A 27,758-nucleotide genomic window follows, 5' to 3' on the forward strand; every position below is an offset into this window, starting at 1 on the left:
GGGTTTATTTCAGAATCAACAGGTATAGGATGGGCAGAATATATGTGTAACAATATGTGTTATGGCCAGCATCAAACCATAGATTAGCATGAATTTAGGACACTCGGCACCCATATACAAACACTCTGTTCCGCATCTGCAGTTCTTCAATGTTGGGCTGTGCCATGACCTGCAGTCGTTCATGGTCCTATAAGGCAGCTTTCTTTGTATAATATGAACTAGACTTTTCTGTGCCCGTTGTCATATTGCTGCTCTCTTTCTGGCATCAGTTGGGCTTTCTCTCTTAGTGTCAAATGTACAGGCTGGAGGAATAGATGCAAAGCCCCTTGTTCACCTTTGAAAACAGAACAGATTTTTATTTTTATTTACAGGGCAATTTGATAGATGTTTACTCAGAGACAAGTATACTTGAAATAAATGGGGCCTGGGCTGTCCTATTCGCACTTACTTGGGAGTAAGTCCTCTTGGGAATTGCACTGTCAATCTCTGCCCTTGACACAAGCTTGAGGGTTCTTGCTTTTTTGTTTCAAATGTAAGAACCGTTACATTTAAATGTAAGAATATGTACAGCCCAGGCAAAATGGGGGGAGCTGCTATTTATGGGACACTTTTTGCATTTTCTAACAAAGCTTACATCACCATTAACTAAGTTTTCCCTCTGGCTACCACCTTGTTTATAAATTGGATGTATTGAGAGTCCTCCGTTTTGCTGCTGCTTCTTGCCCCTTGGGTGACTTGTTCAAAGGGACCTCTGTCTGGGGTGTTATGCAGCCGAGCAGATTCAGAAAGTTCTGTTCGCAGAAGGAAGTAAAGAGTTTTGGTTCCCATTTTGCACTTCTGGAACAGTTTAAGGAAGGAAGCACCTTTACACCTTTTATTGTTCGTGGTTGCTGACATCATCTCCTTCCCTGACCACTCAGTGCGTGTTTCCTGCTATTCTGTCAAGATTCTTCTGTGTTACTGAGTGGGAAGGAGGGAGACGGAGAGAGGGGGGGGGGAAATGTGTGAGAGAGGGAGTGAAGAATGGGTGTCTGCAGTGCTGCATCTGCCCACTGGAACTCAAATCACTCTTCCCTCAACTATCTGTGCCTTTGGCAATCGTAGAGCGAACAGAAGCCCGCCAAACTGAAGTTCCTCTTTTTAGTAAACAGTCTGATTTTATTTTATCTTTACAAAAGTATTTGGGTTTCCAAAAGGGGGGAAATGCTGAAGGCTGTGATTTTGAAGAATGTTAATATCTGAATAAGGAAACTACAACATTTTTTAAAAAGATGCGTTTGTTTACATATAACTCTGTCATTAGCTTGGAAGGTTTATTTAATGTGGACACTATTTTGACAGGGCTTCTGGAATAATTTTAACTTGCCATATAGCTAGTTTTGCCTGGTGCACTTTTTATTTTTAAATGCAGCCTGAGGGTTTACAAAGCACTGCAATTTTTCTAACACTTGTAGTGTACGTACCTTGAGATAACACCCTTTGCAACTCCAAGCATCTTTTCAAAGTTCCAAGGGCAGGTGGTAAGGAATTCTGGATCTCCTTCACTCTTGGCACAGATCTTTAAAAATATTTGAAGGTTTATGGCTCTTTTTTTGTTCGTCCCTTGATGTATTTTAATTACTTTTCTATGTACTTTGCTATATGGTTGGGAGCCTTGCCCGTGTGTATAAAATAAGATGGATCCTCTATTCATGCAGTTTTGCAAAAATGCATGTGCACATTTGTGTATGGTGTTAATAAAATAATGCACGTTAAAGATAGAAATCGTGAAACAGACAAAATAATATGGTTTTGACATTAAGCGGGGGAATCCTAACAACGATTTTTTTAGTCAAAGCAGTAGCACCAGACTGCAACTTCCCTAGCTACAGAACTGCACTATTTCTGTGTGCTGTGGGCTTACATATGCGCATAAGCATGTATATATGGATTAAAACAGTTGACACATTGTTTCTTGTTCATCAGCCTATATATATGAGAAACAACAACATAATAATTGGACTCAATGCTTCCTTTTTCAGCCATGCAGGCTTCTTTCCCCCACCTCAATCTCCCGCCTCACACTTGTCAACAGATTGTTGCTGCGAATGAGAACAATGATTCAAATTCATCTTGTAACTTACAATGATGTACATTTGGAGTTCTTTCGATGTACCTGGTGGGCTTGCCCTAGATTTATGTCTGCTGAGTCCAATAAGTGTTTGTGGAACTATTTGAAGAATATTTTTATGTAGTTGTAGAATGCTATACGTTCCTGATACCGGGCTGTTTAAAATTCTTCTTCTTCTTCTTCTTCTTCTTCTTCTTCTTCTTCTTCTTCTTCTTCTTCTTCTTCTTCTTCTTCTTCTTCTTCTAGCTCAGGATGAAATGTGGAACTGCTAGTTGTGTGGGAGGGACTCACCATGTTGTTACTTCACCAGGGGCTCTGCATCCTTGTCCTAACAGACGAGAGTGTCAGCATTTTGTGATTCCCCCCCCCCTTTCTCATTTGGCTTCAGCAGCTTGATTCGTAAAGCAGTGCTGCTCTTGGCTAACCCCGTGTCACCACTTCTCTAATCTGTCCACTCTGACCTTCCACCCTCAACAAAGCGACAGCTTAGGCAGGCATAGGACTGTAAGCCGATAGTGCCTCAGCCTCCACGTGAATGAAAGGAAGGGAAATTGTTCCATATGCATTTGCTGTGGATTAGTCTATTGGCTTACTGTTGTGGAGAAAGCCTGTTAGACTTCCTGCACGTACATGGGAATTACCTGGCTTTTTATATCAGAGGTAAGCCTGACTATTGGGGTTCGGGAGATGTGGGTAGGGGGAGAGAAATTCCCAAGGAAGCCATCCAGCTGAGAGAAGTTGAAAAACATTCAAAATGAACTTATTGTCCTAGTCACCAGAGAATGTCAGAGAATGCAGCTTTTCCAAAACGTGCTTAGATTGTATTTACATTTGAGCGTATGCACTCTTTCTGTGTTTCAAGAGTAATGAAAGCAGGTAGGGTTGTTTTGTCAACTCAGACTGCATAAAAGTGAGTTCATTAACTATTTTAAATGCCTAAAACTGCAGAAATGATGTGCGTTGATAGTTTCGTTTCTCTGCTATACTGTAAAGTAATGATGCCAACACCGGATTCCTTAAGACTTGGTGGTGCAGTATAAAAACTAACTTACGGTGTATAAGATTTGGAGTTTGTGACTGAGTAATTGCCTTCTAATTTTTTTTCTTAAGAGCCCAGAACACAGAATAGCTGTAAAATAAACTGACAGAATCAAAATGAGCACAAAATTGAAAATTTGAGTAAAGATCAGCTTTCTCAATCTGAATTTTCAGGCCAGAGCTTCAGAATAGAGTTACATACCTTTGGGGATAATTTAACAGGTTGGCTATAGGAAAGCCAGCCTACAGTTAACAAGGAAAGTTCAGATTGCACTGTCATATTTTAACATTCTTGTGAATTAAGAAATCATTTTATGGGAACACAATTGTGTGGGGGGTGGAAATTAGGCACTAATAAATATAAATGCAATTTTCAATTTCTCTCTATGTGTGCTAAAATTTGTATTTTAACCTATGTGTGTTTACTCAGTAGTGAGTCCTATTGAGTAAAATGGGAGCTGCACTCGGGTGAGTGTGCATAGGATTGCAGTCTCAGTAGACATAAATAATAAACATTAATGTTTACAATGTGCTACAGGGAGATATTTGTTTTTATCCACATAACTGTCATATACCTTTCGCTTGAGACCTTTTGCTTATTTTTTCAGCTTTTGATTTGCTTTTTATGTAATGTTTTGCCACAGTTTTGAATGAATCCTCTGGTTTATATTGTTTTTTTGTGGAAGAATATTAGGAACACATTGTCATGTGTTTATGAGCTTTCTTTTGCAGTTATGACTCTTTATGATGTGATTAGTTCTTTGCCCTTATGTGTGAAGGAATGGTAGATGCGTGGATTATATTAACAACTGCACCAATTATTACACTTATTGTAGGTGGGAATATATACAAATATATTTAGTCTGTTTTAAAAAGCTCACTTTTCAATAAGATAGAGTTAAAGGGGTATTTTTCTCTTGAACTATTTCATCTGCAGTCATTCTCTTTCTTTTAAAAAATGGAATATAAGGTTAAAGGATTTAGATTTGGCTGACATTTCTCGTATATCAAATAGTACTTTAATAATGGTCTAGCCTAGTTTGCATAATAAGAAACATTATCACCTCTTCTGTTTTCCTTCAAAAGTGAATTAGCTTGATTACTTAGCTTGCACAGGTATGGAAAGGTTCATTAACTCCCTGATTTAGGTAATTTTTCATATTTCCAAGGAAGTCTTACACAGAATAGAGAAAATTTGCATCTATGAGAAGTATGAGTGCATGCACTTTAATTGTTTTAGTGATGGCTTAAAAGCTTTCTTCAGCGCTTATATCCAGAGCCTAAGATGTATGTTTCCCCACTGAAAGAGCATCTCTTACTTCTGAATAACTGTCTGTAGGATTGAGATGCCATGGCTACAAAACAAAACAAAAATCCAGTTTAGTGCAATTACTAATAATAATGCCTAATCGTTTCTGACTTTATTGCTTATTTAGCAGTTCTGCATACAAAACCACACTTAAGCCAGTTGGTAAGATATCATAGTAGCATCGTTCTATAAAGATCATGTCCAAATAACTCCCTAACACTTCATTTCTTTTGTGTACTTAGCAGGAACGGATGCAGGGGTCTGTGAATTGAATCGCGTAAGTGCTGAAGAAGGATTCTTGGTTTGAGGAAACAGGAAAGAGGAAGGAAAGAGAAGAAGAAAATACACGAGCGTAGGAACGAACGAGAGAAGAAAAACGGGGACTATGGGGAGAAAAAAGATTCAGATCACGAGGATTATGGATGAACGTAACAGGCAGGTAGGTTGCAAAATAATCCTCTTTGCACTTCACAGTCACATCATAGCATAAGTCAGATCTGTGCTTTGGGGTTAATTTTTTAAAGGGCTCGAAAACATCACACCTGCAACATTTATCTGACGTTTACAGTAATATTCACATGCTATTGTCTGCAAAGCTTCAATATTTTTATGCATATTGTTGCATGTTAAACACTTTAAAGAACACTCTCTGCATTTAATATAATACACGATCCTTCTGCTGAGGATATATCGCTGTGACACCTAAATTGTTGTGTAGGATCAGCTCCTTTCTATCAATTGCAAACTACTTTAATTCCAAAACTAACTTTGCTTAGATTGGGACTGTTGCCAATTGCAATGTCAATATTTATTTTATAAACCAGAAAAGCTCAAGGTGGTATGTTGTGGACCTGATCAAGCAAATGTTATTATTTTTCTTTGTATCCCCCCCCTGTCAAAAATCTGTCATGGACTAGGGTTTTCAGGCAGAGTACCATGCAGTCCTGAAATACCACCAATAAATCTGACACCTATATGGCAACAATAAAATTGAATTAAGACTTTAAGAAAAGTTTGCTACTTCCGTTTTAAACCAGAGTCAACCTTATAGTAGAAAGGTGTTTGCTTAGACAATCCAATTTACAGAGCAAGAAAAGTACAGAAATAACAACAACAATAACAATAACAACAACATCAAGAAGAAGAATAAAAGCGAGACAAGCAAACAAGCAGATAACATTGTAGCTTCTTACCTATTCAAGAAGTGGTTTGTGCATGTGTGTTATAATTATTTTTACTCTATCCAAACCTTCCCACAATATTATAGGATAGGTCATGATAACTGCATGTTAAACTGTTCTTTTATAGTGCAGATGTAGCTGTAAAACACACTCATACTTTACTGTTAAGGCTTTAAAAGGCTCTGATCCAGAGAAAACTGTGGGTAACAAGGTGTTGCTGACTACCAGCAACAGGCAGATAATAGCTACATGAATTATCCCCGAGGGATGCACATTCCCCCTTTTATTATAAAACTGATGAGAAGACGTACTCCCATCTGCTCTGCGCTGGTGTCTATGTACATTTCGATGCACATCCAATCTGTGCCAGCTGTGTGTGCAGAGTTCTCACTGGAAGCCGTGTGTAGAGTCCCACATCCCAGCTATCTGTGTTGGGGCTCCTTGCACATTTCACCTTGTTGTGTTCTTAGATTTCAATCCAACAAGGGCAACTTGTGTAGCTGGAAGTCAGCTTGTGTGCATGGCCCTCCACTAGCTGATGAGCCACGTGCCCCTTGTAGAAAGAACCCAACGTAGAAATAATTTATTGTTCTAATTTTCAAACAAGCCTTGTATGAAATTTAAAACGCTGCAGTGCAAGCATAACTTGCCCTCTTCATGGCAGAAAATCAAGTTTCAAATAAAGCAAACAATGATAATATTTATGATTGATGCATTCTGAGTTTTCCCTGTGGGTTACTTGTTGCCCTGGGCCCAGCAGAAAGCAATAATTCTGTCAATACCAAACCACCATATTTGCTTTAATTGTTTATAGCTTAGATTTTAAATTAAAAGTGGAATAGTGAGCAACATTAAGCATTTGGACATCAGTTGTTTTGGCCATGAGCAGATTGCCAGTTTAATAATGCATAAATTAATTTAATTGTTGAGGGGCTTAATATTTGCCCCCAAAAAGCTTATTTTGATTTTAACTGTCTATTTAAAATATGGACAATATTTCGGAAGCTATTGTATTAGTCAAGTGTTACTTTATCAAGAAATAGAAAGCTCATACTTACCAGAATATGGAGGTCCATTGGCCTGTTAATCACCTTTCCGCCAAAGTTTAGCACAATCGTTTAACTCATTCATATTGAATCAGTGGGTTCGGGCATGATTTCTGTTTATGGCATTGGCTTTCCAAGGCAGTTAGATTTGCACAAGATATTCCACAAGACTAATTTTACCACCCTTTAGTCCCATTAAAATCCACACTTTCGCTTGCCCTGCCATTTTCCCCTGGGGAAGCATGCTATTTGCCTCTGAATCCGAGCAAACGTCAATCAGGTTTTCCATGAACTGACATTTGCCCCCGTTCAGTGGTAAAGAGCTGGTTTTCCTGGGGAAAGCCGTGGGGGAAACAGAATCCTTCTGACTTGTGCCTAGAAAGCACAGGGCAAGTGGAAAACCTCTCAGGCCAATGGATGAGCCTTTAGTCATGACTAGCTCGTTTCATTTTAACTAACTTCCTCAGGATCAAACCCACAGTTAGTCATTTTAGATTGTACAGTTTTAGGATCTACGTGTTTGATCTGTAGACTGTAGACAGTAAGATACAGTTAGAAGTCTTGAAATGAACTACAATATAAGCTTACTCTTTGGGCACTAGAAGGGAAAGTTTCACATTCTTTACGGAAGAAAAGCACTGGGAAGGATTGCAAGAGTAAGGGGAAGGGGAAATGGCTACGTCCTCAACATAGGAAGCGTCCTCATACCAAATTCACCCACCTAACTGAATGGCAGGTTTTCAGAGAGGGGACATTCCCAGTCATATCTGCAGATGCTAGGAGTTGAATGTGGGGCTTTCTGCATGCAAAAGAGATGCTCTACAACTGTGCTATGTCACCCTCCACTTACTGTGAGAAGAATATACAGAAGACATGATTCATTCAAAGCTAAGCATTTTCAAAGTCCCGGTCACTTCCATGTTGAATTTCAGAAAGACTTGTTTCTTCTCTTGAAATCAACAAGGCCTAAACTTTGCATCTATAATGGCTCACTGAATGTGCTCTACAGTAGATTTCAATGATTTAGGAGGAGAGAGAGAGAGAGAGAGAGAGAGAGAGAGAGAGAGAGAGAGAGAGAGAGAGAGAGAGAAATCCTGACCTGGAAGAAGCCAAGATTTGTCTTTCTTCTTAAGCTATCCCTGCAGTTTCAAGACGAACTCATGAAACCAATTTACAATTACGGCATTAAACTATGCTTGCCATTTTCCCTTTGTGACTGCATGTCACACATTCAAGGTTGTGTTCTCAATCTTCCCTCTCCACAACTTAACAATGTTAGAATTGTTTGACTAGTTTTAAAATAGAAGCTGAGATTCTCAAGACCTCAGGTGTATTTAAAGAACCCTAAAATCATATGCTCTGGCAGATTTTTAGTAATGCTAAAAATAATCTAGTGTGATTTGAGAGCACTGAAGTAAAATTTGCAGGGTTCTCAACCCTTGCTTTTGAGTATATCTGTGTTTCAAAGTAACCCTGAATTGAATCCACCTATGTAATACTCAGAGTAGAACTCACTGAAATTGATGGACTTAGGTTTGAAATTAGTTGAATGCAACCCACAAAACTTGCTATTGTTTTAAGCTTATTTTTGCCAGAAGGTGTAGAAGGGAATGCCCATGTAATGAGTGTGGTATGTGAAATGTACAGACAAATAAAAGATGCCCAACTCTGTATTTCCCACAGTTCACTAATGTAGGGGCAATGGGTAAGGAATAAATTCAACCCTGTTTGCATTTAGAGGCAAATATACATAGTCTGCATTTTCAAAAACAATACGAGAACTGAAACACAGCCATTCTTTGAAATTCACACTCCTCCAAATTTTTCATTGCAGTTCTCCAACCAAGTAATGTGTACAAAGATGCATACATTTGTGAAAGCAGCCTACAGAGATGCATCATATCGGGGGGAATTGCTTGCAAGAAATTAGGCAAAACTGCATTAAAATTTGGCTCTTAAAATAAATGTGCACGAAAATATCAATGTATTTTCACTTTTTTTAAAAAAAATCAGAAAATGACATGGGGATGTAGAGAAAAATGAGCAGGAACAGAAAGAAACAGAAATTTACAGATTCATTCATCCCTATTAGGGACTAGAGGAACCTTCTGGGAGGTGGGGGACTGGCAGATAGGAAGGAGAGTTTAAGCTGTCCCCTGCCAGCTGATTCTCACCTACAAATGCCTTCACTCCCTGGCAGTTTTAAATCTTCTTCCAAACTGAGCTCTGAAACCACAAGTCAGGGGTAAAAGAGGCAAGGAAGTCATTTCACAGAATCATAGAATTGTAGAGTTGGGAGGATCCCCAGGGTCATCTAGTCCAACCCTTTGCAATACATGAATCTCAACTAAATCAAACATAGCTAATTGCCATCTAACCTCTGCTTAAAAGCCTCTAAGGAATGAGAGTCCACCCCTTCCAAGGGAGTCCATTCCACTGTCAAACAGCTTTTACCATAATAAATTTATTTCTGAGGTTCAGTTAGAATCTCCTTTCTGCTTCATGTAGCCAAGCACAGGAGTACAGAGTTGCAAGATAGTACCCAGCAACTCATGAAACTGTTTAAAATCACAAAATAAAAAATACAGTTCAATAAACTTTTTTTGCAACTTTGTTTTTGCTCTTAGGAAGGGGAACATTTACCAGAAATAGAAATATATCAACAGGAGCAAGCCTAGTGAGTTAAAATACAAATCAGTAGATATTTAGAATTTTTTTTCTCAGAAGAGTTACCTTAACTCATTTAATGTAGCTTGCGCTTTCATGGGGAAGAGATTTTCAACACTGCAGTGAGACATTGACCACAAAACAAAATCCTACAACAAACTCTGCCGCCGACTCTTTCCACACATATATCTTAACAACAGTACTTGTATAAGACTGAATGATATAGATTACAGTATTGCTTAGTTATACTAGCACTGCAGTGTTTTTAATTGATTGGCAAAGCAATTCTATGGTGGCGTGACAGGAGATCCAAAACAGAGTCCTGCCAGGTTGCAGAGAGGGGTTGACAGCTATATATTACCCTTTTCCCCTTACCCCTCCCTTTGACTCAAATGGAGGGGATTTAATTTGGCAGCTCCAGTGCTAGTACAGCTTTGAGCTGATTTTGGCACTATATCAGGGGAACCAAAGGAACTTAGAAATCTGCAGATCTTTGGTTTCCCCCTGACCACTTCTCTACAATACCCCATTTCTGGACAGGCCCCTGATGTGACGGTGGTGGGTCTTTACACGGCTGCATCAGGAAGGCCTCTAGTGGGGGACCTTCCTTTCCACCTGTAGAAAAAAAAGAGAGAGTTCTGCAGCAGTCTCTGGCCCCTCAGTTGCCCTCCTAGAGTTTTGTTAGCGCCATCCATTAAAATCATTTAACTGACTGAAAATATGGCCTTATGAATCGGGCAGCAGAGTCCCATCCCCCTGAGCATTATTTTTTATTACAGGGAGATCAAAAACATAGTGGGTGGCAGCCATATTCTTGACTGAGATGTTGTCCCAGCTCTCCTACACGCATTAAAATGCTCTTCAAATATGGCGTCTGTTGTGACACACATGGGCATCATCTAAAAATAAAGAATGGGAACCGTTTTCTTCCTATATTTTTATTCATAGGGAACCAAATCAAGATGTGATACATGAGTTAAACAATTAAAAGTCATGTGAAGAAGATATCTTCAATTGGGCCACAGCCTTAGTTCATATCTGTACACCTTCTCCATCACCTATCATCTGCTGTTTGAATGTGGTGAACATTCAACGTGTCCTTTTAAATATTTTTATTTATGAATGGATTGGACATTAGAAATGGATGAGAGAAACTGGGGGGGGGGGGTTCAGTCTTCCATGGCATTCCATTTGTGACCTATACTTGGGGGGTTTAAGAGATAGATAAAGTATGCTGAATGAATTCATCTGTTAATGAATTAACAGATCTGACACACTTTCTTCTGGTTTGAATCATGAACTCAATAGGTTAGGTCACTACAAACAGAAATGATCTCATGTATGCTGTGTCATGCAAATTGAGCACAAGCCTGCAAGTGTTTGGGGGGTGGCAGAATCCATCTTCATCTATGGGCTTCTTAACTTAACGTCATTTATGTTGATTTGATAGATGGTGTCTCTGCTTCAATTGTGTGCTCATTTTTAATTCCCGTTTACAAGCATGTGCGCACACACAGCCCATCTTTTTCACTGTCTGCTTCATGCATTAAATGAAATAAGCTCTTCCCTATGAAAGCTAACGCCACAGTTCACACGCCGAGTCTTAAAAATATGAACTAAGCATTGATTCCTATAAGCTTGTATTCTTGCTATTATTTGTACCAAGACCTATTTTCTTCCTGATAGCTGTGAACAAAATGTTTTACTTTTAAGAACAATTTCCATTTCTTTCTCAAAGTAGAAAACAATGTTTGCTTCTTCAGCCTAAGGACATTTTTTTAGAGCAGTCCAATTAATTCCGTTGGGAATTACACATAATCACACCTGAAGTCATGTTTAGTTTTATTGTCTGGGATCCCAGTTTGATTTTTTTAAATGCTTCTATAACTCAAAGTATTATTCATGATAGTGTGTGTGTGTGTGTGTGATGAAACAGATTTTGAAGGCAATTGCTAAACAGATTATGAACATCGTGGCTCTGGGCTGTTTGTACAGTACTACTGAACTATATTGGAGCACAATTTAGATGAACTAGCTTCAAATGATATATTTAGATCCCACTGCTTTTAATTGTTAGTATTATCAAGCAGACAAAGTAAAAAGCAAGCCAAGTCAGTGAGTTGTCACAGACACAGGCAAAAGAAATGATCACTTCTAAAATTCATCTGGAGGGCCCTGAGGGAGTAAGAGCTGGAGGTGGGAAGCAAAACTAAAGTCATTGTGTGGAGGAAGAAGTTGCACTCTTCCTGTTTTGACAGGAAATGGAGACAAATGTGCTTCCTGACCATTTGCTCAGTAGGGAATGAAATATTCTCTGACCTTTACCTCATGAACATTTTAGCTTTGTTTTAACTAGTAAACATGTTTTCACCCCAAACATTTATTTGTATTTGCCAAAATGTAATATACGGCTGATGAGGGTGTGCAGCATACAAACTCATTTGCAGTGTGTTATGTAACGTTAAACGGGGTGAATTCTATTGCAAATGAAATGTTCTCCTTAGAACTTTATAACATACAGTTCTCCAAGGTGCAATTTCAAACCCCCCAAGATTCACGGTTCATATTCAATTTGGTATCTCTTTTGACCACCTAACTTTTCATGCATGTAGATTGCCAGTTGCCAGCATGTGTTGGTATGAGACAGCATGAAGAAAGGAAAGGAACTCTGAATCCTTCCTTCTTGCAGTGCATAACCACAAAATGCAGCTGCTACTCTGGTTTATGCTCATCTAACCAGCATGGGGTAGAAAGGAGAGAGAGAGAGAGAGAGAGAGAGAGAGAGAGAGAGAGAGAGAGAGAGAGAGAGAGAGAGAGAGAGAGAAATGTTTTAGAATATGGGAGAACAAGAGACATGAAATACTTCTAAACCTTTTAAATTCTGGATTCTTAAACACCTGTTAATTAACACACCTGTGAACTGTCAGAGGGCCTGATGTGGCTACTCTAGAGTAACGACTCCAGCATGGTCTTTTTAGGCTTTTATTATTTACAGTGTTCAGAGCGGTTAATATACATCCTTAAGGTGAGGTGTCAGAACCTCCGAATGGCGATTGGCGCGTTTTCCTCCAGCATAGAAGCTTTGGAAGACCCAACCTCTTCCCCCTACGTTTGCGTCGCAATTCCGGAGTTGGGGGAATTGGCCTTCCCCCCTGCTCCCATCTTCCTGTCCCACCTGGGGCATGGGCTCCGCAACCTTGCCTGAGCCTCGGACACTACTTCCTGACTCTCCGCTGGAGGCAGAGCTCTCCTTGCTCTCTCCAGCGCTTGGGGATGGGCTGGAACTTAAGATGGGAGGGACTTCCCTGTATCCCTTGTCCCTCACATCCACTATCTCTCTTCCTGTTACTCTTGAAGGCAAGGGTCATAATAGAGATCAGTGATCCTGTATTTGAAAACTTAGGACATGTACTGGGGTTTTTTTTTTTTGTTTTTTACTAGCTAGAGGGTGCAATTTGAACAGTTTTGTTAACTCCGTGCTCCATTATTAGTTTGCTACTATTCTAATGAGACCTTTTCTATGATGTTCTAGACTGTTCTGCTTTACCACATCCTCTCTACAGTGTTAGAAACTGAGATATGAAAGCTAGGAGCTAAATGGCACCTTAAACCTAGGTTATGGGTGCCACAATGGAATGTCTAGGTGCCCGTTTTTTATAACATGAATGCAAAGCTGAAAGTGAATGAACTTCACCTTAAATCTTAGGTTCATTTTTCACATGGTCTAGTATAAAGACTGCAAAAATAAAAACAAAACCATGCTTCCCCTGTCTACCCCTTAATATTCTTATGAGGGTCCCTCAAAATGTTGTCCTTCTGTAAGGCCAACTGAGAGGCAGAATCTATCAGCTTGCCTGGTGCTGCAGCGATTTCCTGGAAGCTGAGCAGGCAGGAATTTCTCCTCCCTCACCCTCAGCACCACCAGTGGCAGTTTTAATTTGAAATCTTAGGTGCAGTACTGCACCCAGAGCTCAGAAATTGCTCTCAGTGATGAAATTCCCAGTCGCAAAATGTGCCTAGAACAATGGGAGTTTTGAACGCTGCCTGTGTAATCCATTGCACAGTTAAACTGGCATACGGTATTTAGTTCCGAGTCCATTCATTTCCATTGAAGTCAGTGACACTAAATCAGTGTACAGTACATCTTAATACTTAGCAAACTTGTCAATTGGCTTGCAAGGTGGGGTATGTGTGTGATATATTACAGCCACAGCTTTACAGCATCTCTCAGGAAGCTAGGGATCGCATGCTTGTGCTAGTGACCATGGTTCTCTTCGCAGCCCCTCTCAGTGCTGTCTTGTCCCTGTGAATTATCCAGAAGGATTATAAGAACATGGCAGCAGGCTAATGAAGTGTGCCTGGCTGCTCTTTTTAAAGATCCTTTCATTTCATGGGTCCTGCCCAGTCATTACACAAAGGAAGATTTGTCAGGGGGGGAATCCTTCAATGATGCTTTGGCCCATCACTGCTGTGGAGTGTAACCATAAAGCTGGTAGAAAAGGAGCCTTTGTTAAATCATGATTTGAAAACACAGACACACACAAGGAGATGCAAACGTGGGAATCTCATTACTGCAGAAAGTCATGTACAGCTTTTTATGAAAGCTAATTGTGCTTAACTGCTTTGGATGCTTTTTCAGCAAACACATGCAAAAATGTGATATCCTGGAGTAAAGAGACTTTCTGGCTTTGGTGGGGAAATATATAGAAATATATAAGGAATGGAAAAAGCAAGTGTTGCTGAACAATAGTAAAGTGTTGGATCCAGAATGAATTAGTCCATAGCTGCCAAGTCTCCCGTTTTTCGCGGGGAAACCCCGTATTTAAACCCGTTTCCCACTGTTATCCCGAATAGAGAAAAATCCCGTAAATCCCCCAGATTTCCTACCTGCCAGGGAGGCTCCTTCTGCACATGTCTGGACATGCGCAGAACCGATTTTGGCTGCCGCTCTGCCCATGTCTGGGCACCGGAAATCAGGCAGCACTGGCACCAGAAGTTGCTTCTACGCATGTCCAGACATGCGTAGAAGCAACTTCTGGTGCCGCGCTGCTGCTGATCCCACATTTTTCTTACCGTGAGTTGAAGGGTACGAATTAGTCACACTTGGGGCTTGTTGAAATCTATGTGAAAAGTTAGTCATCCTGGATTAAGCTTAAATCCTGCTGATTGTCATGGGAATGAAATGGAAATAACTCAGCCTGCAATCCTAATTCCACTTACCTAAGAGTAAACCCCATTGAATATAGCGGGAATTGTAGACATGGTTAGGACTGCGCTGTTAGTCCAGATCGAATGCAGCATGCCAAGCAATGTTAAACTGGCCCTTCAAAGTCCTTTGTAATGCTTATAAAATTATTTTAAAGCAAGGAAGCTTCATTTAAATATGCAAAGTACTCAGCAGATATAATTCCTACCTACACATTGTACGCTTATTTCTCTATAGAAATGCCATGGTATAATGGCTCTAGTTTGTAGAGCGAAAAAGAATTTAAAAGGTCACAGTGAGTCCCTTCTCCCTCCACACACTTGGTGGACATCAGCACTGTTATTATAGGATGGTCAAAATTATTCTGCCAGCTTACTAAAGGGAGAGACAGGAATAGTCTGGGGAGTGGGGCAGAGGAGGGGCAATGACGGCAACAACAACTACACCCTGTATCATTCCCTATCACCACAAGAGCAGATGACAAAGTGGGTAGATTTGTGGCTTTTACCTTTCACCAGTAATTTTTGCTCCTACACGGAGCCATTTAAAGCTAGGAGTGGCACAGTATGTCATCTGTAATTTTAGATAAACATAAACAATGGCCAAGTGCTGTTCCTTTTTTGCTACCACAAATTGTTGGGGTGGCTTCTAGGTGGAAGAAGTCAAATTTGTTATGTTTTACAAAGTTTCATTATATGTGAGGGGGGACCTGCCTGCCAAACAGGGAAGCTTCATTCACTACAAAGCAAAATGCTACTTGATCTCTGTCTGCAATTACCATACGCATAGGATCATATTGCAGTTTGTGTACAGATTTTATATTTCAACAAGTTCTAGTCCTGTTCACTTTCCCTAGGGCCATCTTCCACCACTGCTATTTCAAGGACCCATCTTCCACCAGTGCTATTTAAGGACTAAGGACTCATTCATGACCACTTGAGCCCATGCTTGCCTGTGCTGTTTTTCACTGATGCAGCCCAAGGCTGAGCCAGGAACTTGAAAGCTGCACGCCATGTGCTAAGTGAAGACAGACTGGCTTTTTGCATTTCCCAACTGCTCAAAATGCTATGGTGGTTTGTCTATGATCAACTTAGATTGTGGCAGGCCGGCAGCATGAATGAGAATGAACTTTTTAAAACCACAAGCTCAGATGGTCATGCGAATGATCTGTAGTGTTGTTGTTGTTTTCAGGGGGTGCAGCTGGCAATTTATATCCTTAGTGTGGTTCCCCTCTCTCATCATGTTCCCCTCTTTTTAGTGGGACTCCTCAGCTCCATTGTCCATATCTTCAGCTCCTCCTTGCATTGCTTTGACTCGCTCTCTAGCTAGAGAGCCCCAGTGAGCAAGCTGTTGTCCTCCCCATTACTGTCATCATTTACTTGCTCACACTTTCAGAGTCAAAGAGCTAATGCATCTGGAACCCTGCAGGAGAAAGAAAGAAAAAGTCAAGGGTAGAGGAGAGAGGAATTGATGAAGGCAAGTTGCAGATAGAGGGAATTTTAGCACACACACACACACACTGTGGCTTCATAGCTACAAATTCCCCTTTCTGAAATTGTCTTTTAAAAAAGGATGTTGGGGATTTACTTTAGTTGGTTTTGTGCCATTTCTCTAGCATTATTAGAAGACCAAGGGTGTTTTCAACTATCTACAGCCGGCCGGATGCAGTGATGTCTTATAACCAATGACTGACATGTGAATTCCTTTTGCGTGTTTTGAATGTTAGTGAGCTGTGAAGTTTTAGTTGTCTTTCCTATCTTGCCGTGCCTGGTGGCAGAGTAGGCCGAATGTCTCTCTAAGGAGGGACTCAGTTGAAACTTAGTGATGCATGATATACTTGGAGGTTGCCTAGCACCTGGTTTGCTCTCCAAGTAAGAGCTGTTTTACACGTTCCTTTATTCATGTGTAGCAGATTTCCACCCGATGATTATCCTCACCATTGTTGCTACTTGGATCCTGAGGAATGCATGGGGAGTTTTTATGCCAGGACCAGATGTTCTTAGCAGCATCTGTTGCTTGTGCAGAAAGTCTCCACAAAATCCTGATGATCCGTGCGGCAAACCACACTAGACAATACAACCCTTGTTATGGCAGCCAACACAGGGAAGCCTTGAGCATAATGTAATGTGTAGACTGATATTAATTCTGAGTGGTAGAATAACGAAGTGCTCTATGAGAATACTTTTAATTTGAAGTTCATCTTTAGGAACGTTGGAAGTTGTCTTGCACCATGTCAGAGCATTGGCCCACCTTGCTCCCGGGGGATTCAATAGATTTATCTGGAGATGCAGGGGACTGAATTCGAGACATTCTGTGTTCAAAGCAGTTCCTTCTACTCATGTTGTTGCTACAGAGTAACCTACAGGCCTGGAGAGCTTCACAATTTTCTTCAGTATCTGAGCCCATGTTAGTTGTGCGTGTTTTCTTGGCAGCATTGACATTCTTCCAGGAAGACCGGTGCTCACAGTGGAAGTGAAGGGCACTTTTGGAAGGCATGATTAATGGCACTGGAATGTTCTGGAGCACAGGAGATGTTGCAGCAGAATGGTGCTTCAGGAAGAGTAGCCAGAATTTGGTTTGCTAATTGAGGGAGACTGAAAAGTGGATTAGTGAATAGAAAACAGCAAGTAAGCAGAAATAGTTGACTAAAGCAACAAGCAATAGAAATGATATAGGGCTGTTGGTCAGTGGTAGAGATTTTGCAGAATGTTCCAGGTTCAGCCTCCCGCATCTCCAGGAAGACTGAGAGATAACCGTGTCTGAAATCCTGCACAGCTGGTGCCAGTCAGTGTAGGCAATGTCGAGTGACATAGGCTGATTCAGTATAAGGCTATGTTCTCATATTGGTGAAAGATGGGTGGTTCTTGAAGCTCAGAGCCATACTGGGACTGTACTAGGCCCAGTCATACCAAAATGGGATAAGGCATACTTAAATGAAGACTTGACATTAGTGATGGGGGAACTGTTTTGCTTCATACCCTAATTGCATCTTCTATCCATGATTCATTCACAAAAGGAGCAGGGGCAAAAAAGAGAGAGACAGGCAGAGGGACCACTTACAGGACCACAAACCCAAGCATGCAGGCAAACAAACAGGAAAACGAATGCATTCATTCTGACATGGGTACACAGACAAAAATACCCCTATCAGTTTTCAAATCCCAAGAAATGATACACACCCACAATGCAGCAAAATCAAACTTGAGCCTGACCTTTCTAAAACTTCCCTTGCAGTTGCCTCACTTCTGGCTCTCTGCAAAAGAAGACGGCACAGGCATGTTAACTTATTTCTCACGGGTCTTCTGGGTAAGAACTTAGGCAAATTGTTTGTTACAATCGGACCCTTCTCCCTGTCATATTCTTCAACTCTCAGTACCTTTTGACTCTGTATGGAAGTGGCATAATAGAGGAATAATCAACAACACTTGGAAAAGGGGCAATAACATGCACTGGTGATAGAAGTCAGAAAAAGTAGTTGCTTCTCCAGAGTAGGAACTGGGTCCTACTTTTGAGGTTCCATGCTCTGCCTTCAGAATCTCAGGGTGTGAACCTCAGATGACCTGGCTACCCTCCTGGCTAAACTGTTTTCTGAAGATCAGATTGCACTACGTTGCCTGTAGACGCTCTTCAGATATTTAGAGAGCTTCTTTGTGGATGCCCTTACGAAGAGTCTCACTGCAAAACTATATACGTATATACCAATTCTGTACTGCAACCTGTACTCCAGTTTCTCAAATTATTTCTTCCCCCGAGAATGAAGCTCAGCTGAGGATATTATGGGGTTTTCAGGAAATGCAGTACCCAGGAAGGCTACAGAGTGCAGACCAAATGGATAGATGATTTGTGGAATGAAAAAAGGCATCCACAAACATCCCTTGAGAAACTTGAATGTATGGCAAATACAACGATCCCCCACCACACACCCTTTTGATAATGGACACATGTAATTTCTTTTCTCATCTGTTGGTAGAGAATGATAAAAAATGTGGGGATAGAGAATGATCGAAAAACATTTCAGCATAGCACACAGACCACATTCATCCTTTTTGCAGACAGTAGGTCATCCCTGAGTAAGACCTAGCTAGGTGGGCTCATTCCTCTGGCATCCAATGCATTTCACTGTTTTGTTTAAGCACCATCATGCCTAAGTTTAGACCTGTAGATACAGATTGTCTGCTTCCACGTTTGTATATAGTTGTGTATGGTGCTGAGTGGTGTGAACAAACTTACAGAAAATTTAGTGTAGCCAGTAGGGTAGGGATAGCCAACATGGTACCCTGCAGAGGTTGTTGGTCTACATCTCTCATTGGCCCAAGTCAGCATGATCAATAGTCAAGGATGATAGCAGTGGTAGTCCAACAACATATTGGCTACCCCATTGCAGGGTTTTTGTGTGTGCACATTAGTCCAACAAATGAAAACTTTCATGAGCTAGATCCATATTCTCGAACATGGACTGAGACAAAGAGACAACATGTTTTAATAATTCATGAAAACTATATACTCAGCAAAGTTTTCCCAAATTAAAGTCAATGTCTGCCATTTCAATCTATGCTCATCAGCTAATTATAATTAGCTGAATAGCTAATTGAGCAGACTGGAGACCAATTCAACTTTTAGAAATATAATATTGGTTTTTAAATTTTATTATTAATGTGCATTCAAAAGATAATATACTTTTATTTTTAAAGTATGAATAATAGAAAAAAGAAAATCCATTCTTAAATACCTTTAAAGATGTTCCAAATAGTTTCTGAAGTCTTTGAACTTTCAACTGTTACTAAAAGAATAGATTCATTTTTATGACAAGTTATTGTAAAAGTATGAGATATTAATGATTTATGATGATATTGTGTTAAGTGCAAAAATGTCTTAAGTTTTTAACTCTAAATGAGTGGCATATTTGAAAAGAATAGTGAAATTTCTCTTTCACTTTAGAAACCGTGATGCATAAAAACAGTTTTATCTCTCTGTGAACAATGGTAGCATCGTGATATAATACATTTGGAGAAGATGATAATGAATCAATGAGCAATTAAGATTACATTTTAAAGAGAAAAAAATTAAACGAAACTTTTATTCATTTCATCTTTTTAATTGTGATGAAAAGAAATCATTTGCAATGGTCTGTGACACGTCTTATGAAAATTAGTATGTGCTGTGTAGCATATTTATGTGGTCTCCTAAATGTTCAGGAGGACCTAACTGTAAACACAAACAGTGGCCTTAAAGATATTTCTGTCCCAAAGTGTACTTTGATGGTGAGAAGCTGTAAATTCTGAGGTTTCTCTGCAACAGAAACCATACTATATGCAGACACTCCTCCTCCAGTGCTGTGGTCTGCAAGTCTGATTGAAAATAGCCTGAGATGCAGCACAGTATGTGGGCTTCGTGCATCCTACTCATTCCATGTCCTGGGCTGTACTCAAGTCATGTATTGCCATTTCCTGTGAAGCAGAGACAGACTTAAAACAGCATTAAGTTCAAAGTTACCAGGTCTGATGGGTTCAAAATGATGGTTTGACTGCCCCCACACCGTCATGCATGCATACAGTACTTAAGCATTTCGATCAATTCCAGTTGTGTAAGTTGACTTGCCTTCATGAGTTCAGGTGCTTTGTCTAGATCATTTAATACAGACTAGTGAACCATGGGACCCAGGTGGCACTGTGGGTTAAACCACAGAGTCTAGGGCTTGCTGATCAGAAGGTCAGCGGTTCGAATCCCTGTAACAGGATGAGCTCCCGTTGCTCGGTCTCAGCTCCTGCCCACCTAGCAGTTCGAAAGCACATCAAATTTGGGGATGCCTGCTCTAATTGAATATTATATCCAAAATCCTTAGCCCATTTTATCACAACCATCTTAACTTGTTCATCTTTAGTATGCCATTCTAACAATTTATACATCTTTGACAACATTTTACCTTTACACTCTAACAACTCAGTCTCAAGTTTTGATTTAGTATTTGCAAAGCCATTATTTTTAACATCATTCTTAAAAACATCATGCAATTATGATTTTGCAACCAATCGGTCAATTTTCCCCTCAACTCTTCAAAAGACTTTAATTTTACCTTATTTTCAACTTCTGTTAACAAATCTTTATACGTGGCCCATTCCCCCCCCCCATATTTTTCTTTTTAACCACTATAGGGATCCATGTACTTCCAATACCTACAGCAGGCATAGGCAAACTCGGCCCTCCAGATGTTTTGGGACTACAACTCCCATCATCCCTGACCACTGGTCCTGTTAGCTAGGGATGATGGGAGTTGTAGTCCCAAAACATCTGGAGGGCCGAGTTTGCCTATGCCAGACCTACAGCATAGGTGATTATAGGATGAGTGGCTTTTCTCCTGCATGGTGAGCTACACCACCAGATTTTCATTTTTACACAACTGCTTGTCACCCTTTGCAGTCAGTCATCATAGAGATGAAAAGAAAAGATGGACTAGGGGTTGGGGTTGGGGTAAGGATAGAAGCACATGGATATTTGCTTTCTTCAAACCCAGCATATTTTCAAAGGAAGCTGTGGTCATCAGGTCGCCCAGTCCACAGCCTGGTTAAGCCTATTCAGTCCCACTGTTCAGTTGTTCAAACCTGTTCTTAGATAATTTGTTACTGGACTTCAACACTGCTGCATACATATTGGCAATTAGATAATAGCTGTTGTATGTTGCAGTTCATCAAAATTGTTGGATAGTTAGTAGCTGTAAACTGGGTTCAATCCAGCTGTCCAGGTTTGACTAGATGGTGGCTCAAACCACCCCTGAAAGGAGAGAGAGAGAGATAATTTTGTAACAGGAAGATTGAGATGGCAACACAGAACATCATTTGGGTTTTGTTGTAGAAAATAAATGTGCAGCGAGTTGGCATCTGGCCACGTTTCTTTTAGATGGACTAGCTGGTGGGATTAGACAGACTTAATGTCACGTTTTCCATGGCATGACCGGCCGAGATTTCATGGCAGACTGGGGCTGCTGTTAGCATTAGCCTGCATTAGCCATGTAAGAAGATAAAACGACAGCTTTATGAGCCATGTACAGTGGAGTCTTTTACGTCTAGCAGAGATCCATGTGCAGAGGTACTTTTACTTATAGCATTAAAGAGCTGATAGTAACTAGCATATCATTAAGTAGCCTTGCCCCGTGTGCACTGTAGTGCTATGATTTTTACTATAGCTATCTTTGATTTGGCAAATTGCTGTAGAAGCTTGCAGTGGACTTTATCTCGCAAACAAGCAATGCTATATGAACATGCTGTTCTATATTGAAGAGCTTTTTGTTGTTTTTATTGTGGACAGGGTGACTTTAAAGTAGGCAATAAAGTTATCCAGTTTTTATGTGCACATCTTCCTTCTGTTAAGGCAATCACGGTAGAGCAACAAAAATTTAATGTACAAAGAAATGCAGTTGCCATGATCATTTGCCTGGGCGCTATTTCTGTTCTCCCTGTCCCAAGTAGGATGCAGAATTCTCCACTCTTGTGATGTGTATAGGGAGAGGATATCCAGTTTGGACGGAGAAAGGCTCCTGTTTGAGGCCCTTGATGGCCCCTGCCAATCAATGCTCTGGTTCACACATGTTAAGCCGTAGTTAACATTAGTTATAGCTAATATTAATTATAATTTAATAAACAATAGTTAAAGCTGAGTTGTCTGGCAGATGATCACTTCAACCTTGGCTTCCTACATCACAGAGTGGTTAAAAGCTCCAGCAACAGCAGCTGAGCCTTGAGAGTAGTTTGTATGTTTTTTGCCACTCTTCAAGCACGGCTCTGTAGCAATGACGGTTCCTTAGCTAAGAAGGGGGTCCAAGTTCACACATAATGCTAAGCTATGGTTAACATGAACTAAGGTTTATAAGCTAGCTATGAAACATGATTAACAAGCAACCTTTAATCATAGTTAATAAAACATAGTTCAGTTGATGGGTTAAGTTCACACCCATCTCTAAGCCATGGCATAATAAGCCATAGTTTAATAAACCATGGTTTATCATATGTGCAAACCAGACCTACATTAGAGGTGATACTGAGCTATATGGTCCAATGTTCTGACACAGTATAAGGCAGATTTCTATATTCCTACATTTTTGTACTTGTGCTCTAAATATCAAATGTGAATCGGCCCTTGTTGTGTATCCCTGTATCAATAAATGGAACCCCTTTTCAAAACAGCTATTATAAGATTATTAGTTTAAAAAATGGCATGAATTTGTCAAGTTCTGGTTATTTTACTTGAACAGTAGCATAACTAGTAAACTCATTTTTTATTGTCTCAGGCAGAGACTAAAATTAGGAGGAAGAAATTGGGAAGATGGGGTGGAAGAAGAGTGCAGGACCCTAGTTCATTGCTACTTCATTTTGTAATTTAATGTACAAGTGCATATATATGCCTGGCTCATAAGTGCTTGTATTAGCTTCTTTATTAATATTTGCTGACGTTGGAAGATGTTAAGCAGAATTGTTTGTTTGTTTGTTTGTTTGTTGATATTCTGCCTCTCCCGGGTCAAGACTCAATATCTCACGACATAAATTAAAACAGATACAAGTTTATAAAAAAACAAAATAAATATAAATAATAAAATGTTACAATATATGAAATGTAAATATCTCTAAATGAAATATAAATAATAAAATGAAAGCAGTATCCTTTGTATATTTGATGGTTTCTCAAAGCTAAGATGGAGTCAGATTGGTAGCATACGGAAAGGAGTCTGCCCTTGGAAGAGAGTACAGTACATTAAAAATATTGCTAGGACTGCACTCAAGGTAGCAAATTTTAGTAAGAGAGAAGCAAAAGTTCATGAGTCTGAAAATATATGAAACAGTTTGTGTATTGGCAACAAAGTATTTTGAATTGCCTTATTACGCAGAGGGTTCTAATGTCAGTATTTTGAACTTGTAAATAAGAGCAGAGACACCCAGCCCAGATTAATCATTATGCTTCTCGCCTTTCTCGAGCATTAAGCATTGTTCATATGTCTTTCCTCAGTTACTTAAACGTCAGATATATTTATATTATTTGTTGGTACTATATTTAGGTTGGCTGTTTCACTTCCCTCCTGAATTTGTTAAAGCCCAGAAATTATAGCAACTGCAAGGTAACATTTCATGAAAAGCAAAAGAGACGGACCTAATTTCTCCCTTTCTTTCTTTTTTCAGGTGACATTTACGAAGAGGAAATTTGGGTTAATGAAGAAAGCTTACGAGTTGAGTGTTCTCTGTGACTGTGAGATTGCTCTGATAATCTTCAATAGCACCAACAAACTGTTTCAGTATGCCAGCACTGATATGGACAAGGTGTTGCTGAAGTATACAGAGTACAATGAGCCACACGAGAGTCGAACGAATTCAGATATTGTTGAGGTAAGAATACACCTCTTGCAATTCCCCCCACCTATACTTTGCCATGCAAGTTTCATACTGACTTTGTTTCCTTCATGTCCATTACTTGATAACGTTCAGCTGAAATAGCTACATGTGGAATACAGGACAAAGCAATATACTATTTGAGTCACTGTTTGAGTCCCTTAATTAATTTTGCTTCCATTTTATATTTATAAAGAAGTCACTTCCATCCAGTGCAGAAATCCTTTCTTACTGCCAAGCACGATAATACAAGCCACCACCTTCTTAAAACGATGGATTGACATTAGAGAGATAGGTAGCTAGCTAGATAGCCATCCAATAGATTTTCTAATGTGAGTGCAGGTTAAACATCATGTAAAAATCTTACGATGCAAAGTAAACCAGGCCTTTTACACATTTGGCCTTAATGTATTGTCCAGTGTGGTTTGAAATAAATATTTGGTTGCTTTGCAAATAAAGAAAGGAAAACCCAGAAGAGCATTGATTCCCAAATGCATTGTATTTCTTGTTTGCTGCCATTGATTTACTCTGTAATCTTATGACAGTACTTTTAAGTAAAGATGTAAACAGATAGGTGAGTCACCCTAACCAGCCTTAACTGTCTTTGAGAAATACTTATTTCAATGTAATGATCTCTGAGAGTTTTGCTGCTGATTTCAGTGGAGCCAGAATTTAAGTGCCTGTCTGCTTGGTGGCTTCCTGCACTTTTGGTTTTATGCTTTAATGCAAATCCAAAACTGCACAAAGCAATCCCATAAAGAAGAAGTTTGTGCTATCCTTCCCTGTGATAACTGTACCAACCATGCTGGCTCTTTGGCTGACCAGACACCATGGTTAAGGTTTAGGGAATGCCTGGGTAGCATATTGTTTGAAGCTCCAGAGTCTGCAGAGTCCTGCTCAGAAATCTGAGTACCAAGGAAGGTAAAGGACGTGCGCTCTGGTTTCCGTCAGTGTTCCGTTCCACCAAAAGCGGTTTAGTCATGCTGGCCACATGACCCAGAAAGCTGTCTGTGGAGAAACACTGGCTCCCTCAGCCTGAAGTGAGATGAGTGCTGCAACCCCATAGTCACCTTTGACTGGTCTTAACCATCAAGGGGTCCTTTACCTTTTACCTTAGCTAATACAGTGGCACCTCGGTTTATGAACACAATTGGTTCCAGAAGTCTGTTCATAAACTGAAGCGTTCATAAACTGAAGCGAACTTTCCCATTGAAAGTAATGGAAAGTGGATTAATCTGTTCCAGACAGTCCATGGAGTACTCAACCTGAAGCGTACTTAACCCGAGGTGTTCATAAACTGAGGTTCCACTGTATGCTAGTTCCTCAACCAGTCAGCCTGGCCAGTAAATAAATAATATGTGGCAACTATGCTTTGTGACAGGATGTTCAGTAGTGAGTTTGGTGGCCGTGAAGTTGTGGCCGTTCACAGTTTTGTGTCAACAAAGGTTTCATGCTCTTTCTACCAAAAAAGCAAAAACTGCAGGGACACGTTGGCAATCATTTTGATAGATTCGAATTGTTAAGCGATAATCACACAAAAGAGAGACAAAATGCCTTGAGTACTGTTTCTTCCATATGGCTTGCTGGCGGCTAAAATAGCTTACTAACTTGAAAGGATGTGATTTTCTATATTCAGACTGAAATACAGAGTGCAGAGGTCACTCTGGATTCAGCACTGTTTCAGGGTCAGAGGAAATAGTTTTGCAGCTTGTGTGGGTGTTTTTTTGGGGGGTGGGGGTAGAATCTTTACATTAGGGGAAAAGGAGGGGGAAAACTTCAGTGTAATTATATTGTTTTACTTGATAATTAGCATCACTGTTGCTAGTACAATGAAGCAAGAAAACAAAAGCTGAAGAGGCAGGCAGCTTCACACACAAAAGTAGCTTGAGTACATGTCTTAGTGCAGAATAAAGAATTGCTGTCTTTTAAATATTTAAATGCGCCAGGGAAATGCAAAAAAAGAAAACCAGAAATCATCTTCTTTTAAGGTATCCAGGATTGTTTGACATTGATCTCATTCACATATACTGTAATGCTAGCCCAAAACGAGAAACTGTTCTCCCAAGAAAGTGATATTTATCTTTTCATACTACAGGATTTAGTGCAGGATTTCTCTCTCTCTTCTTTCTTTCTTTCTTTCTTTCTTTCTTTCTTTCTTTCTTTCTTTCTTTCTTTCTTTCTTTCTTTCTTTCTTTTCTCATCTCTCATCTCTGTGATTGTTTAACAGACTTTACCACATGGGTAGGCAAACCAAGGTCCGGGAGCCAGATCCAGCCCAATCGCCTTCTAAATCTGGCCCGCAGACGGTCCAGGAATCAGCATGTTTTTACATGAGTAGAATGTGCGCTTTTATTTAAAATGCATCTCTGGGTTATTTGTGGGGCATAGAAACTCATTTTTATTTTATTTTGTCAAAATATAGTCCAGTCTCCCACAAGGTCTGGGGGACAGTGGACCGGCCCCCTGCTGAAAAAGTTTGCTGACCCCTGCTTTAACAGAATCCATACTGCTTTTTTTGCCACATATTGGCATCTGGTATGTAGTTGAGTCTTCTTTACTTCACAGTGATGCTGAGCACATGTGTGGTGATCAGCCTATAAACTGATGTTCTGCTTCTTTCTAAAATGAAGAATTCTTAGCCTATTCAAACTGAGCAGCTTAGAAGCATGGCCTCGGTCAGAGCAGGAGAATTAGACGCAATTTTGCTTGTAAAGTATATATGTGGGAACTGCATGGAGGGGTTAGGGAACTAAGTGTGTTTTCAGTTCTCAAGTTCCAAATATGACTGCTCCCTACAACACACACTGGCAATGTGCATCCTTTTATTTTAAAAGCTATTTTATTTATTATTCATCTTCAATGGATTCTGCTGGAGCTAATAACACAGAGTACTTGCTATCAAATGTCGGAGGAAAACTGCAGTGGGACTATGTGCCCTTGACTCCCAGGTTTTTTCAGAAAATAGAGATTTGATATCCTTTGCTTATCTGACAGGGTTTTCACAGCAAATTCAGGTATTAGACACAACAGAGCAAAAAATAATCATCACAGATCAACTTTTTGACCTTCTAAATAATAATAGTTATTACTGAAATTGCTATCATAATCATTCCTCCCACTTAACAGTGAATCAAAATATACGTTTGGAGACTCTGAGTGTTGCCCTTACTAGTTTAGACAAAAATATAAAGGCAGTGAACAGACTTTTAAAAAAGAAAGAAAAAAGTTTTACCTATGAAATGAATTTGCTTTGGGACTCTGAAGGCTTTAGCATCTGGTATGAAATTATCTGGGCTTTTTCATGATTTCACGATAACATTTTATTACTTAAGGTTTTATTTGTCCATCCCGATCCCCCGGCACCACATTCTCATTAGTTGTACAGTGGTACCTCGGTTACAAACGCTTTGGGTTACAAACACTTCGGGTTACAAACTCCCGGAAGTAGTACCTCAGGTTGAGAACTTTGCCCCAGGATGAGAATGGAAATCACACACCGGCGGCCCGGTGGCAGTGGGACGCCCCATTAGCAAAAGCACGCCTCAGGTTAAAAACAGTTTGGGGTTAAGAACGGACCTTGAGGTACCACTGTATTTCATAACCCGAGGTACCACTGTACTTTTAATGCACATTAAATCATTTGCTTAATTGTAGCACTTTGACATCTTGTGTTTTCTTCTCTATGACTGCCTCCTCAATTCCCATCCCTTGTTATACAGAGTATTGCAAACCTTTCCCATCCCCTTTCTTGATTCTTCATTTCCATTCTCTCTCGTCTTTCACATAAATCATGCTTCTCTCTTCCTTCCAGACCATCGCTCACCCTTTTT

The 27,758-nt window shown here is 40.0% G+C and overlaps 1 protein-coding gene across 18 annotated transcripts in view; it reads left to right on the forward strand.

Moving 5' to 3' along the window:
* The window catches only part of MEF2C (myocyte enhancer factor 2C), a 163,134-nt gene that overhangs the window by 66,187 nt on the left and 69,189 nt on the right, over positions 1 to 27,758 (forward strand). For 13 of the 18 annotated variants that reach the window (XM_060280208.1, XM_035099848.2, XM_035099852.2 and 10 more), the window contains 2 exons: positions 4,700 to 4,896; positions 23,722 to 23,925. In XM_060280208.1, coding sequence (XP_060136191.1) covers positions 4,843 to 4,896; positions 23,722 to 23,925 — 258 coding nt within the window. In that variant the 5' untranslated portion in view covers positions 4,700 to 4,842. Of the gene's footprint in view, positions 1 to 2,295; positions 2,771 to 4,699; positions 4,897 to 23,721; positions 23,926 to 27,758 lie in introns of those variants that run through there. The other 5 variants (XM_035099836.2, XM_035099840.2, XM_035099847.2 and 2 more) reach the window with 3 other exon arrangements.

This window comes from Zootoca vivipara, chromosome 11 (assembly GCF_963506605.1).
Source record: "Zootoca vivipara chromosome 11, rZooViv1.1, whole genome shotgun sequence".
NCBI classification, from domain to species: Eukaryota; Metazoa; Chordata; class Lepidosauria; order Squamata; family Lacertidae; genus Zootoca; species Zootoca vivipara.